General features: G+C 41.2%; 1 protein-coding gene across 1 annotated transcript in view; it reads right to left on the bottom strand.

The window, feature by feature from the left end:
* Positions 1–34: 34 nt before the first annotated feature.
* The window catches only part of RCSD1 (RCSD domain containing 1), a 75,803-nt gene continuing 60,935 nt past the window's right edge, over positions 35–14,902 (bottom strand). The window contains exons 4-7 of the mRNA XM_056560941.1: positions 9,466–9,537; positions 8,685–8,888; positions 3,760–4,197; positions 35–769 (exon numbers count right to left, since the gene is read on the bottom strand). Of these exons, the coding sequence (XP_056416916.1) occupies positions 752–769; positions 3,760–4,197; positions 8,685–8,888; positions 9,466–9,537 (732 nt within the window). The 3' untranslated portion in view covers positions 35–751. The remainder of the gene's footprint in view (positions 770–3,759; positions 4,198–8,684; positions 8,889–9,465; positions 9,538–14,902) is intronic.

Below are 14,902 nucleotides of genomic sequence, written 5' to 3'. Positions count from 1 at the left end.
CGTGACCGTGACATCACGAGCCTCCGCCCCCCGCATCACCAGACATCCAGCACAAAGCGAAGTTCACTCTGTGCACCGGATGTCTGGGGTGCTGCAGCCAAAATTCCGAGGGTCCCATCAGACATCTTTGGATAGGGGATAAGATGTTTAGGGGCGGAGTACCCCTTATAGGGCGGAGCTTTCTTATAGGATACAGCAGGAAGGGGTATAGACGTATAGGAGTGTGAGTGTAAAGCACTTGTTGGGTCAGAAATGGAGGTCACATGACTCAGATAATTTTTTCATCTTTTTATGATAAGGAAGCCCTGATTAACCAGTTAGGCACATTATATAATTTATACGTAAAATATCTATAAACATCCACAACGCCATAAATATAACAATATGGAATCTAATACTGCTCGAAAATAGAAAACTACACCTCCCAGCATTCACCTGTCAGGACCTGCTGGGACTGATAGTTTCATGACAGCTATAAACCCCCCCGGGTCCTGTACAATAATATATATATATATATCTCACATATATACATAGCGTGTTGACTTGTTACCCTGCACGTTGACAAAATTGTTACGGTTCTTATGTAACTTTAGGATTTCTCCAGGTTGCGCCGATGTCGGACATGATGCTGCAAGGTTGGGACGCCATACGGGGTCAGATCTGTGGATCTTCTGTGCGCAAACATGGCGGCTGTTCCCAGTACGCCGGTCAAGGCCTGTGGTTTTCTGTTGTTCGTTTTTTTATTTTTGGTTCACTTTTCAGGTTTATCCTGCAAGAGGAAAATGTTATATATGAAAGCGTTGTGAGTGAGGGCGGGCTCAGTGCTTGCCTCAGACACGCCCCTTCCTTAGCAGTGGATGTCAGAATTAATGAGCAGCAAAACAGGGAGATTTGTAGTCAAATACAGGCGCTAGATGCACCTTTCTGCTTAGCATGTCGTGAGCTTTTGCTTATACACAAAAGCCAATCAGGGCAGTATAAAGGAAACTAGTATTAAAGGGGTACTCCGCTGGAAAACATTTTTTTTTTATTTTCTTTAAATCAACCGGTGCCTGAATGTTAAACAGATTTGTAAATTCCTTCTATTAAAAAAAATCTTAATCCTTCCAGGACTTATCAGCTGCTGTATGCTCCACAGGAAGTTATTTTCATTTTGAATTTCCTTTCTGTCTGACCACAGCGCTCTCTGCTGACACCTCTGTCCATGTCAGGAACTGTCCAGAAAAGGATAAGTTTGCTATGGGGATTTGCTTCTACTCTGGACAGTTCCTAAAATGGACAGGGGTGTCAGCAGAGAGCACTGTGGTCAGATAGAAAGAAAATTCAAAAAGAAAAGAACTTCCTGTGGAGCATACAGCAGCTGATCATTACTGGAAGGATTAAGATTTTTTTTTAAAGAAGTAATTTACAAATCTGTTTAACTTTATGGCACCAGTTGTTTAAAAAAAAAAAAAAAAATGTTTTCCAGGGGAGTACCCCTTTAACTCTTTATTCTGGAGTGATGGGAAGTCCCATTGTTCATCTATTGGAGGTGGCTGTAGTTGGATATAACCATCTTGGGGGGGGGGGGGGGGGTCCACCATGCTAGAATTTCCGGCCAGTGTGCTTCCAGCTGTTGCAAAACTACAACTCCCAGCATGCTCGGACAGCCTTTGGTTGTCCGAGAATGCTGGGAGTTGTAGTTTTGCAACAGCTGGAGGCACACTGGTTCGGAAACACTGCTATTAGATGTGTTTAGGAAGCTGAACACATTGCTTTCATAGTATTCAGCTTCCCTGATCACACATTGTGTATTATAGAGTGTCCCAACCAGTCTGCCTCCAGTTGCTGGAACACTACAACTCCCAGCATGCCCAGACAGACTTTGGCTGGAGGCACCCTGGCTGGGAAGCACTGATTTAGGGTTACATTAAAATTGTGAAAGATATCATGAGCCATGCCAGTCCGCTTCTAGGCCTAACCGTGAAGAGTGACGACTTTTTGCTGAGCCTGTGGTGCGCTTGTGCACAGGAGCCAATCAGAACAAGCAGAGCTGCAGGGTAAAGCGTAAGGGATTGCTACTGCATTGCAGGGAAATTATTTATGTTGGCATTATCTGCAAATTATGAAGCGTTGGGGGAGTCTCTATTGTTTGGCTTTTGTGGCACCGGGGGGGGGGGGGGGGGGGGGGGTTGGTTGCTGGGGTTAAGTGTTTCAGTATACCAAACCACCAAACCCAAAAGTGGGCATTTGAGAGCATGAGGGAAAGGGAGCTTAAAGGGGTACTTTTTTTTTTTAATCAACTGGTGTGAGAAAGAAAGTTAAACAGATTTGTAAATTACTTCTGTTAAAAAATCTTAATCCTTCCAGTACTTATCAGCTGCTGTATGCTCCACAGGAAGTTCTTTTCTTTTTGAATTTCCTTTCTGTCTGACCACAGTGCTCTCTGCTCTGTCCAGAGCAGGAGCAAATCCTCCTAGAAAACCTCTCCTGCTCTGGACAGTTCCTGACATGGACAGAGTTGTCAGCAGAGAGCACTGTGGTCAGACTGGAAAGAACTAAATAACTTCCCTTGGAGCATACAGCATTTATTTATTTATTTATTTATATAGCGCCTACAGATTCCGCAGCGCTTACAATTATGGGGTACAAACAAAGACAAGTATCAGACATAAAATTACAGCAGCTGATAAGTACTGGAAGGATTGATATTTTTCAATAGAAGTCATTTACAAATCTGCTGTCCCCACGGTGTAAATCAAGAGTAATTCACGCCGAAAAATTTACGGGCGGAAAAAATAATTTTATATTTGTGCTAAATTCACGTGCAATTTGCGCTGAATTGCGCGTGGAAATGGGGGAGAAAGAAGTGAAGGGTTTTTCAGCCATTTCCCTGTGAATTGCGCACGAATTGCGTGAAAATTCCGTGCGAAAACGATGTCGGGCGAAATTTTTTTTTACCACTGACTTCTATTGATTTCTGCTAGCGGATTCCGCTTGAAGAATGAACATGCTCATTCTTCGAGCGGAACGGAATTCAGCGTCGGAATTCCGCTAGCAGAATTAACGCAGTGCGAACAGGACAGCGGAAAAAACATTAAAGTCAATGGGCAGAGGAGATGAGCATTAATCTGGAGCGGAGAATTCAAGAGGAATTACTCGAGTAAATTCCTCTTGAATTACTCAGTGTGAACGCGCCCCTAAATTTCTGGCACCAGTTGATTAAAAAAAAATGTTTTCCAGCGGAGTACCCCTCTAAATGTCCCAATGTGGCTTTCAAAATGTTAAAATGGCTGACATAGGAAAATCTAAAGCCAATGTTACCCAGATTATATGGGAAGTCGGTTCCCTTTATACTCCATTACCGAGCTAATAATATGAAGAACATTCCATGTCGAGATCCGATCACTTACATTTCCAGGCCCAGAAGCCTGAGGCTGCACTACTGACAGATCCTAAAGACAACTTGTCCCCATTCTGATATCTCTTCTACCTTGGTTGCCATGGAGACCTGATCACCATCCACATCAATGTACACAAGACCTGACACATAACGGCCACCATATAAGACATTTTAAATATTTGGTGATCAGGATTTACGCACGGTCTCCATGACGACACTGGATGAACTGACAGAAAGGAGGACAGAAAGAGTTTTTCAGTAGTGCAGCCTCAGGCTTTGGGCCTGTAAGTTTAAATGATCACATCTCTGCTTAGAAAGAAGTTATTAAATAAAGTTTTTTCACATTTTCATAAATACGGGGTCCATGATCCACTTACATCCTCGTCTGACTTGTTTTGCTCATGACTCTCTTCCTTGTCCGCCCCCTCTCCAGGATCTTCGCTCTTCTCCTCTATGACCAGCGTCTCCTGTTCTGTATCCGGTTTCTCTGTCTCGCTAGCACCCGTTTTTTCCTCTTCTTTGTCGGATTTCTCCCCTTCATCTGGGCTCGCCTCCTCCTGTTTGTCAGGGTTCGGCTGGACACTTTCTTGGCTCTCCGATGTCTTGTTCGCTGACTCATTTGGTGAATTCTCCGCCGCCGGGGATGCGTCTCCATCAGTCTTTTCGCTCTGAGCAGCGTCGGCCTCGTTGTCCGTTTTATCTCCGTTCTCTTTAGCAGTGGCGTTGGCCGTTTCGATGTCAAAGTCCATATCGGATTGGGATTTTCTGAATTTTCGGCTGGGGGGTCTCCGCTTTATGGAGCCTCTCGTGCGGATCTAGGGAGAAGAGAATAGAATTATATTATTATATTAATATTTTATTATATATAGAATCATTTTAATTCTTATTTGTTATTATTTATCATACTATTATAGATATTATTTGTTATTATTTATCATACTATTATATATATATTATTTGTTATTATTTATCATACTATTATATATATTATTTGTTATTATTTATCATACTATTATATATATTATTTGTTATTAAATGTATAACTATTATAAATATTTGTTATTATTTATCATACTATTATATATATATTATGTTATTAAATGTATAAATATTATAAATATTTGTTATTATTTATCATACTATTATATATATATTATGTTATTAAATGTATAAATATTATTAATATTTGTTATTATTTATCATACTATTATATATATATATTATGTTATTAAATGTATAAATATTATAAATATTTGTTATTATTTATCATACTATTATATATATATTATGTTATTAAATGTATAAATATTATAAATATTTATTATTTATCATACTATTATATATATATTATGTTATTAAATGTATAAATATTATAAATATTTGTTATTATTTATCATACTATTATATATATATATTATGTTATTAAATGTATAAATATTATAAATATTTGTTATTATTTATCATACTATTATATATATATATTATGTTATTAAATGTATAAATATTATAAATATTTGTTATTATTTATCATACTATTATATATATATATTATGTTATTAAATGTATCAATATTATAAATATTTGTTATTATTTATCATACTATTATATATATATATATATATATTATGTTATTAAATGTATAACTATTATAAATATTTGTTATTATTTATCATACTATTATATATATATTATGTTATTAAATGTATCAATATTATAAATATTTGTTATTATTTATCATACTATTATATATATATATATTATGTTATTAAGTGTATAACTATTATAAATATTTGTTATTATTTATCATACTATTATATATATATATATTATGTTATTAAATGTATAAATATTTGTTATTATTTATCATACTATTATATATATATTATGTTATTAAATGTATAACTATTATAAATATTTGTTATTATTTATCATACTATTATATATATATTATGTTATTAAATGTATAACTATTATAAATATTTGTTATTATTTATCATACTATTATATATATATTATGTTATTAAGTGTATAACTATTATAAATATTTGTTATTATTTATCATACTATTATATATATATTATGTTATTAAATGTATAAATATTATAAATATTTGTTGTCATTATTGTTTTATTCAAATGTTATTAACATATTTGTTATTTTTTTATTACATTATTATTTTGTATATATTAGTATCATCATTAGTTTTCAGTTATAGTGTATATATATTATATATATTTATTATTCTTTTTTTTTTTGTTAGGCTGTTGCTCTGCTATGAATACAGTGTGGACTGATAGATCTAACCTGCACTAACACATTGTAACAAACTCATCTGCTGTGTGAGCAGGACAAGGCAAAGATGGTTTTTTTTTAGGTTCTGATAGTAAACAAAGACATATAAAAAATTGCGTAGTTTTACTAAGATTAGTACAGAAGTCTAAGACTGCGCCAGATTTTTAGGAATGACTCAGGCTGTATATATTTAAAATCTGGCGCAGTTTACGCTGAGCGCTCAGTCTACACCAAGTAAGTAAGGACAGGTTTGAAAATTTGGCGCAATTTAAGCCATACTCCCTTTCCCTGAGGCCACGTCCCTTTAAAAAAAATTATCAACACAGATGGTGCCAACAAGGCTAAATTCTTTCGAAAATGTGTGCCGTGCCATTTTTTTAAATCTGGTGCAGACTACACATAAAAAGCCAATTACAGTTTTGAATATTCCCCCGCACAGTTTTCTTACATTGACAGCAAGCAGAAGTGATTAAAGGGGTATTCCAGGCAAAACCTTTTTTATTTATATCAACTGGCTCCAGAAAGTTAAACAGATTTGTAAATTACTTCTATTAAAAATCTTAATCCTTCCAATAGTTATTAGCTTCTGAAGCTTTCTGTCTAACTGCTCAATGATGATGTAACGTCCCGGGAGCTGTGCATGATGGGAAAATATCCCCATAGGAACTGCACAGCTCCCGGGACGTGAGTCATCAGAAAGCAGTTAGACAGAAAACAACAACTCAACTTCAGAAGCTAATAACTATTGGAAGGATTAAGATTTTTTACTAGAAGTAATTTACAAATCTGTTTAACTTTCCGGAGCCAGTTGATATATATAAAAAAAAAGTTTTGGCCTGGAATACCCCTTTAAATGTCGAGATACTGAAATTTAACATTTATTAGAAAGTTGCAGAAAATTAGAAGGGTTTCCCACTAGTTACATCTTTGACTTATTGATATGAATATGCGGTGTGCACTTAGATGCATTTGACAAACACATTTAGTACTCCCATATACTGAATAAATAATGTTAACATACAGTGTATGTAGATAATGCTGCCATATGGTATACAATACAGAACTGTACACATAAATAATGACTTCATGCAGTACACATAAATAATGGTGTCATATAGTATATATACAGTGGGGATCAAAAGTTTGGGCACCCCAGGTAAAAATTTGTATTAATGTTCATAAAGAAGCCAAGGAAAGATGGAAAAATCTCCAAAAGGCATCAAATTACAGATTAGACATTCTTATGATATGTCAACAAAAATTTGATTTTATTTCCATCATTTACACTTTCAGAATAACAGAAAAGAAAAAAATTGTGTCTGCAAAATATTGGGCACCCTGCAGAGTTAATATCTTGTACTGCCCCCTTTGGCAAGTATCACAGCTTGTAAACGCTTTTTGTAGCCAGCCAAGAGTCTTTCAATTCTTGTTTGAGTTATCTTTGCCCATTCTTCCTTACAAAAGTCTTCCAGTTCTTTGAGATTTCTGGGCTGTCTGTCACGCACTGCTCTTTTAAGGTCTATCCATAGATTTTCAATTATGTTGAGGTCAGTTTACGCCCGTGGACTTTTTCACATATGGCATCAAGATAGCATCCAAAATTTGCTGAAAATTTTATTGAATCCATTTTTCCTTCTACTCGTGAGATGTTCCCTGTGCCACTGGCTGCAATACAACCCCAAAGCGTGATTGATCCACCCCCATGCTTAACAGTTGGACAGAGGTTCTTTTCATTAAATTCTGTTCCCCTTCTTCTCCAAATGGACCTTTGCTCATTCCGGCCAAAAAGTTCAATTTTAACCTCATCGGTCCACAGAACTTGTTTCCAAAATGCATCAGGCTTGTCTATATGTTCATTTGCAAAGTTCAAACACTGATTTTTGTGGTGAGGACGTAGAAGAGGTTTTCTTCTGATGACTCTTCCATGAAGACCATATTTGTACAAGTATCTCTTTATAGTGGAATAGTGTACCACAACTCCAGTGTCTGCCAGATCTTTCTGGAGGGATTGTGCAGTCAAACGTGGGTTTGGAATAGTTTTTCTCACAATCCTGCGAGCTGTTCTGTCTGATATTTTTCTTGGTCTTCCAGATCTTGCTTTAACTTCCACTGTTCCTGATGACTGCCATTTCTTAATGACATTCCGAACAGAGGATATTGACATCTGAAAACGTTTCGCTATCTTCTTATAGCCTTCTCCAGCTTTGTGAGTGTCAACTATTTTCAGTTTCAGATTTCTAGACAACTGCTTAGAAGAACCCATGGTGCTGATTGTTGGGGCAAGGTTAGATGAGTCTGGGCATTTAAAACCTATGAGATTGACATCACCTGGTCTTCCCAGATGATGATTGAGAACAATCCATGACACTGGCAGGTCTCAGCTTTGCAAAGGGGGCAGTGCATGCTATAAATTCTGCAGGGTGCCCAAACTTTTGCAGACGCCATTTTTTTTGTTTTCTGTTATTTTGAAAGTGTAAATGAAGGAAATAAAATGTAACTTTTGTTGACATATTATAAGAATGTCTTATCTGTAATTTGATGCCTTTTGGAGATTTTTCCATCTTTCCTTGGCTTCTTTATGCACATTAATACAAATTTTACCTGGGGTGACCAAACTTTTGATCCCCACTGTAACATTGCTCCTTCAGCTCCTCACCATCTCTGCTTGCTTGTCAGTGAATGAAAATATAAATAAGAAAACCCCTCCTGCCCTTGTCCTGCTCACACAGTTGTCGATGTCGTTACAGTGTATCAGGACTATCAGCCTAGCTTCCAAATATTGCGGTAGACCCCATGACTGTGTCCCATGATTCCTATGTGCGTATCAAGAATAGTCTGAGCTAAGGACGGTAAATATTTGATCCTTCCTTTTCCAAAATACACACTTGACATCGTGCGAAGCCTGATGTCTGCATTCTTAGAATATCTAACAATCCATAGTAGCCGACGACCTGGAGGAGACTCCATGATGTCCCACCACCCGTAGCCACAACCAGTGTCCAGACATTACCTTAGTGTAGCTTTGGAGGGGAGCGCCCTCTGGTGGTTGTTCGAAACTGACCGGCGATTCTTCTGCACTACTGGAATGTGGCTGGAGCCCGGGGCTGGTGGGGGTGGACGGGGGCGTGCTCCATGGGGAGGCCATGGCTTTTAATCCGGGGCTTTTTGGGGACGTCCCTGGGAGAAGCGACGCAGGAGCGAAGGCCAAGTTAGCCTAAAAACAGGACAAAATTATAAACATATATAATATTATACTGGCATGGCACATGTTACTTGCCCGTTAATATATATATATATATATATATATATATATATATATATATATATATATATATAAAAGGGGTCAGTACTTTCCTCAGGGAGAGGACACCTCTTCAGGTGTAACGGAGATTCAGGTTAGGCCATTTAGCACTCCGCAGGCAGCTTTTTATATTCCTTAACAGGAGCTAAGCTGATACCAGGGAACACTACCTGAAAAGGTGATGTAATGAGCTGCTTTGCATATTCCTATATATATTTATTTATATTTTTTTTTATATATTTCTTTATATATAAATATATATATATATTTATTTATATATATTATTTATATATTATATATTTTTTATTTATTTTTATATATATATATATATATATATTTATATATTCATTTACTTATATATATATATATATTTTTTTTTATTATATATATATATATATATATATATATATTTATATATAAATATATATATATTTAATATATATACACACACCATGTATCCCTGTATATTTTCTGCTGGGCTCTTTCTTACCTGAAGTTTCTCGATAAGGGGGGAGCTCTTCACCTTGACCTTAGGCACCTGGGACTGTGGAGGTGACAACTTCTATAGGAAAACCGAAGAGACTATTACCATGTGTTTTATACTGTAATTCAATAACAGTGCATGCTGGGTAATGTAGTTTGGTTCTGATACATTGTATTGTGTATAACAATAATATTATGATACTCGGATCCTCAATTACACACATTAGAAGCCTCAGTTGTGGTATAGAACAGTGGTCTTCAACCTGCAACATCTGGAGGTCCGCAGGTTGAAGACCACTGGAATAGAGCATGATCACAACTAAGCATCTAGATCAGTGATTCCCAAACAGTGTGCCTCCAGCTGTTGCAAAACTCAGGCTGTCCGGCCATGCTGGGAGTTGTAGTTTTGCAACAGCTGGCGGCACACTGGTTGGGAAACGCTGATCTAGATCAATGGTTCCTAACCAGTGTGGCCATGGCACTTCAGTGGGGAAGATGGTAAATGGAGGGGCTAGGACCCCTGTGATGTATCTCCGCCACATTGGCCTCACAGTGCGTCCTAGCTGTGAGGTCTCCAGGGGCTTCAACCTCTAGTGATGCTGCCTGCGACCAATAGGGGATGGAAACGTCACATCCCGTAGGTGAACGTACCGTACATACAGAGGGCAAACTACCTACAGGGGGTCCTACATAGATGGGGCAAACCACCTGCAGGGGGTCCTACATAGAGGGGGCAAACCACCTACAGGGGGTCCTACATAGAGGGGGCAAACCACCTGCAGGGGGTCCTACATAGAGGGGGCAAACCACCTGCAGGGGTCCTTCATTATAATGGGGTCAAACTACCTACAGGGGGTCCTTCATTTTACAGGGGCCAAACTACCTACAGGGGGTCCTACATAGAGGGGGCAAACCACCTGCAGGGGGTCCTACATAGAGGGGGCAAACCACCTACAGGGGGTCCTACATAGAGGGGGCAAACCACCTACAGGGGGTCCTTCATTATAATGGGGTCAAACTACCTACAGGGGGTCCTTCATTATACAGGGGCCAAACTACCTACAGGGGGTCCTACATAGAGGGGGCAAACCACCTGCAGGGGGTCCTACATAGAGGGGGCAAACCACCTACAGGGGGTCCTACATTATACAGGGGCCAAACTACCTACAGGGGGTCCTACATAGAGGGGGCAAACCACCTACAGGGGGTCCTACATAGAGGGGGCAAACTACCTACAGGGGGTCCTACATAGAGGGGGCAAACCACCTGCAGGGGTTCCTACATAGAGGGGGCAAACCACCTGCAGGGGGTCCTACATAGAGGGGGCAAACCACCTACAGGGGGTCCTACATTATACAGGGGCCAAACTACCTACAGGGGGTCCTACATAGAGGGGGCAAACCACCTACAGGGGGTCCTACATAGAGGGGGCAAACTACCTACAGGGGGTCCTACATAGAGGGGGCAAACCACCTGCAGGGGTTCCTACATAGAGGGGGCAAACCACCTGCAGGGGGTCCTACATAGAGGGGGCAAACCACCTACAGGGGGTCCTACATAGAGGGGGCAAACCACCTACAGGGGGTCCTACATAGAGGGGGCAAACTACCTACAGGGGGTCCTACATAGAGGGGGCAAACCACCTGCAGGGGGTCCGACATAGAGGGGGCAAACCACCTGCAGGGGGTCCTACATAGAGGGGGCAAACCACCTACAGGGGGTCCTACATAGAGGGGGAAAAACCACCTGCAGGGGGTCCTTCATTATAATGGGGTCAAACTACCTACAGGGGGTCCTTCATTATACAGGGGCCAAACTACCTACAGGGGGTCCTACATAGAGGGGGCAAACCACCTACAGGGGGTCCTTCATTATAATGGGGTCAAACTACCTACAGGGGGTCCTTCATTATACAGGGGCCAAACTACCTACAGGGGGTCCTACATAGAGGGGGCAAACCACCTGCAGGGGGTCCTACATTATACAGGGGACAAACTACATACAGTGGGTCCTACATTCGAAGCCAAACTACCTACAGGGGTCCTACATACAGGGGACAAACTACCTACAGTGGGTTCTACATTCAGGGGCCAAACTACCTACAGTGGGTCCTACATTCAGGGGCCTAACAACCTACAGTGGGTCCTACATTAAGGGGCCAAACTACCTACAGTGGGTCCTACATTCAGGGGCCAAACTACCGACAGTGGGTTCTACATTCAGGGGCCAAACTACCTACAGTGGGTCCTACATTCAGGGGCCTAACAACCTACAGTGGGTCCTACATTCAGGGGCCAAACTACCTACAGTGGGTCCTACATTCAGGGGCCAAACTACCGACAGTGGGTCCTACATTCAGGGGCCAAACTACCGACAGTGGGTCCTACATTCAGGGGCCAAACTACCTACAGTGGGTCCTACATTCAGGGGCCAAACTACCTACAGTGGCTCCAACATTCAGGGGCCAAACTACCGACAGTGGGTCCTACATTCAGGGGCCAAACTACCGACAGTGGGTCCTACATTCAGGGGCCAAACTACCTACAGTGGGTCCTACATTCAGGGGCCAAACTACCTACAGTGGCTCCAACATTCAGGGGCCAAACTACCGACAGTGGGTTCTACATTCAGGGGCCAAACTACCTACAGTGGGTCCTACATTCGGGGCCAAGATACCTACAGTGGGTTCTACATACAGGACAAACAACCTACATACAAACTACCTACAGTGGGTCCTACATAGAAGGGGCAAACCACCTACAGGGGGTCCTTCTTTATACAGGGGGCAAACTACATACAGGGGGTCCTTCATACAGGGGGCAAACTACATACAGGGGGCAAACTACCTACAGGGGGTCCTTCATACAGGGGGCAAACTACCTACAGGGGGTCCTTCATACAGGGGGCAAACTACATACAGGGGGTCCTTCATACAGGGGGCAAACTACTCACAGGTGGATGCTACTGTGCAGGGCAGATGGAATTACCCTTGGGGCAGATGGCATTAAGGTGGTTTATCCTCAATACCACCCGAAGGTATACCGCTGGATCCTGGGCTAGGCACGGGGGGCCATTATGACTCCGACACCAAGTTACAGAACAACGGCAGCTTTACTGAGTGACAGATGGAAAAGTCTATACAGTTTAGCCAGGGCCCAAGGAGGTGACCAGTGACTTCAGAGACCTCAGGGCTTGCTGGGACTTGTAGTAGGACTGGGACAATATTGCTGCAGGCCAAGACAGCTACCCCAACTGTGACCCCATTTGTAGCTTATTTGAAGACTTGTGGCTGCTGGACGGACTTGAGGCTTCCTATGGACTCCAGACACACTTTAATACAGTAGTCTCCAAACTGCGGCCCTCCAGATGTTGCAAAACTACAACTCCCAGCATGCCCGGACAGCCGTTGGCTGTCCGGGCATGCTAGGAGTTGTAGTTTTGCAACTTCTGGAGGGCCGCAGTTTGGAGACCACTGCTTTGCTCAGCAAAGACCCAGAGCTGAGCTCAAAGAGAGAGAAGAGACTCCTCCCAGGGCTTATATAGGGGAGACTCTGGTGGGATCCCATTGGTCACCCTTAGGTCACATGGTCACTGACACCTCACTGGGTTACAGTCACATGACAACTGGTTAACCACATGACAAATATTCTTAAAGGGGTTATCCAGGAAAAAACTTTTTTATATATATCAACTGGCTCCAGAAAGTTAAACAGATTTGTAAATTACTTCTATTAAAAAAATCTTAATCCTTTCAGTACTTATGAGCTTCTGAAGTTAAGGTTGTTCTTTTCTGTCTAAGTCCTCTCTGATGACACCTGTCTCAGGAAACGCCCAGTTTAGAAGAGGTTTGCTATGGGAATTTGCTTCTAAACTGGGCTTTTCCCGAGACACGTGTCATCAGAGAGGACTTAGACAGAAAAGAACAACCTTAACTTCAGAAGCTCATAAGTACTGAAAGGATTAAGATTTTTTTAATATAAGTAATTTACAAATCTGTTTAACTTTCTGGAGCCAGTTGATATATAAAAAAAAGTTTTCTCCTGGATAACAACTTTAAAGGTACAACACTTTTATATACAATACATAGCATAAAACAAATTGTACAGAGGAAGCAGGTGAAGGGGCCCAGGGGACACTGCAGGGAGGCTGCCTGACAGGACAGGGTACAAACTCCTGTACTGGGCCACCACAATACATACAGTGTCCTAGCTACAGGGCGCAAGTACCTACAGAAGCGCCTTCTATACAGGGGACAAACTACTTACAGTGGGGGGGGGGGTGTCCATCCTACATACAGGGGGAAGCTACCTACAGGGATGTCCTACATACAGGGGGAAGCTACCTACAGGGATGTCCTACACACAGGGGGAAGCTACCTACAGGGATGTCCTACATACAGGGGGAAGCTACCTACAGGGATGTCCTACATACAGGGGGAAGCTACCTACAGGGATGTCCTACATACGGGGAAGCTACCTACAGGGATGTCCTACACACAGGGGGAAGCTACCTACAGGGATGTCCAACATACAGGGGGGAAGCTACCTACAGGGATGTCCTACATACAGGGGGAAGCTACCTACAGGGATGTCCTACATACAGGGGGAAGCTACCTACAGGGATGTCCTACATACAGGGGGAAGCTACCTACAGGGATGTCCTACATACAGGGGGAAGCTATCTTCCGGGTGTCCCACCTACAGTGGGGAAGCTACCTACAGGGACGTCCTACATACAGGGGGCAAACTGCATTGGGGGAGGGGGGACATGTCGGTGTGTACTGATCACATGACCGTCTGCACTGCGCCTATAGCTTCCTAATACCACGGTATTATTTCCTCTTTGGAGTAGAATTGCTGAGCGTGCAGTCTGGGTGTAGAGGAAATGAGACGTGTGGGGTACGAGCGCCTGGGATTATACTGCAGACCGGATCCAGCCGAATAATCATAATAATTGTATTTATATAGCGGCAACAGATTCCACAGCACTTTACAATTTTTGGGTTCAAATAAAGAGAAGTATCGGACATAACATTACACACTAAGAGTGAGAGGTTACAGACTACGAGGAATGGGGGGGGGGGAGACAGAAGACATAAAGGGCTTTACAATGGTCCGGCCATATTGTATTAATAAATAAGGTTACATACGGGAGGGAGAATTGGTCTCCAGCTATTCTCCGAATGTCTGAAGTGTATAGAGAGTAGGGGGGGGGGGGGGGGGGGAGACTGCCTCATGCTTGGAGCGGCTACACCCCTCAGTGCAAGTTTATCTATCTATCATATCTATCTATCTCATATCTATCTATCTCCTATCTATCTATCTCATATCTATCTATCTCATATCTATCTATCTCATATCTATCTATCTCATATCTATCTCATATCTATCTGTCTCATATCTATCTGTCTCATATCTATCTATCTCATATTTATCTATCTCATA

Source organism: Hyla sarda, chromosome 2 (genome assembly GCF_029499605.1).
Source record: "Hyla sarda isolate aHylSar1 chromosome 2, aHylSar1.hap1, whole genome shotgun sequence".
In the NCBI taxonomy this organism is placed as follows: Eukaryota; Metazoa; Chordata; class Amphibia; order Anura; family Hylidae; genus Hyla; species Hyla sarda.
This window is presented reverse-complemented; position numbering and strand designations above follow the sequence as displayed.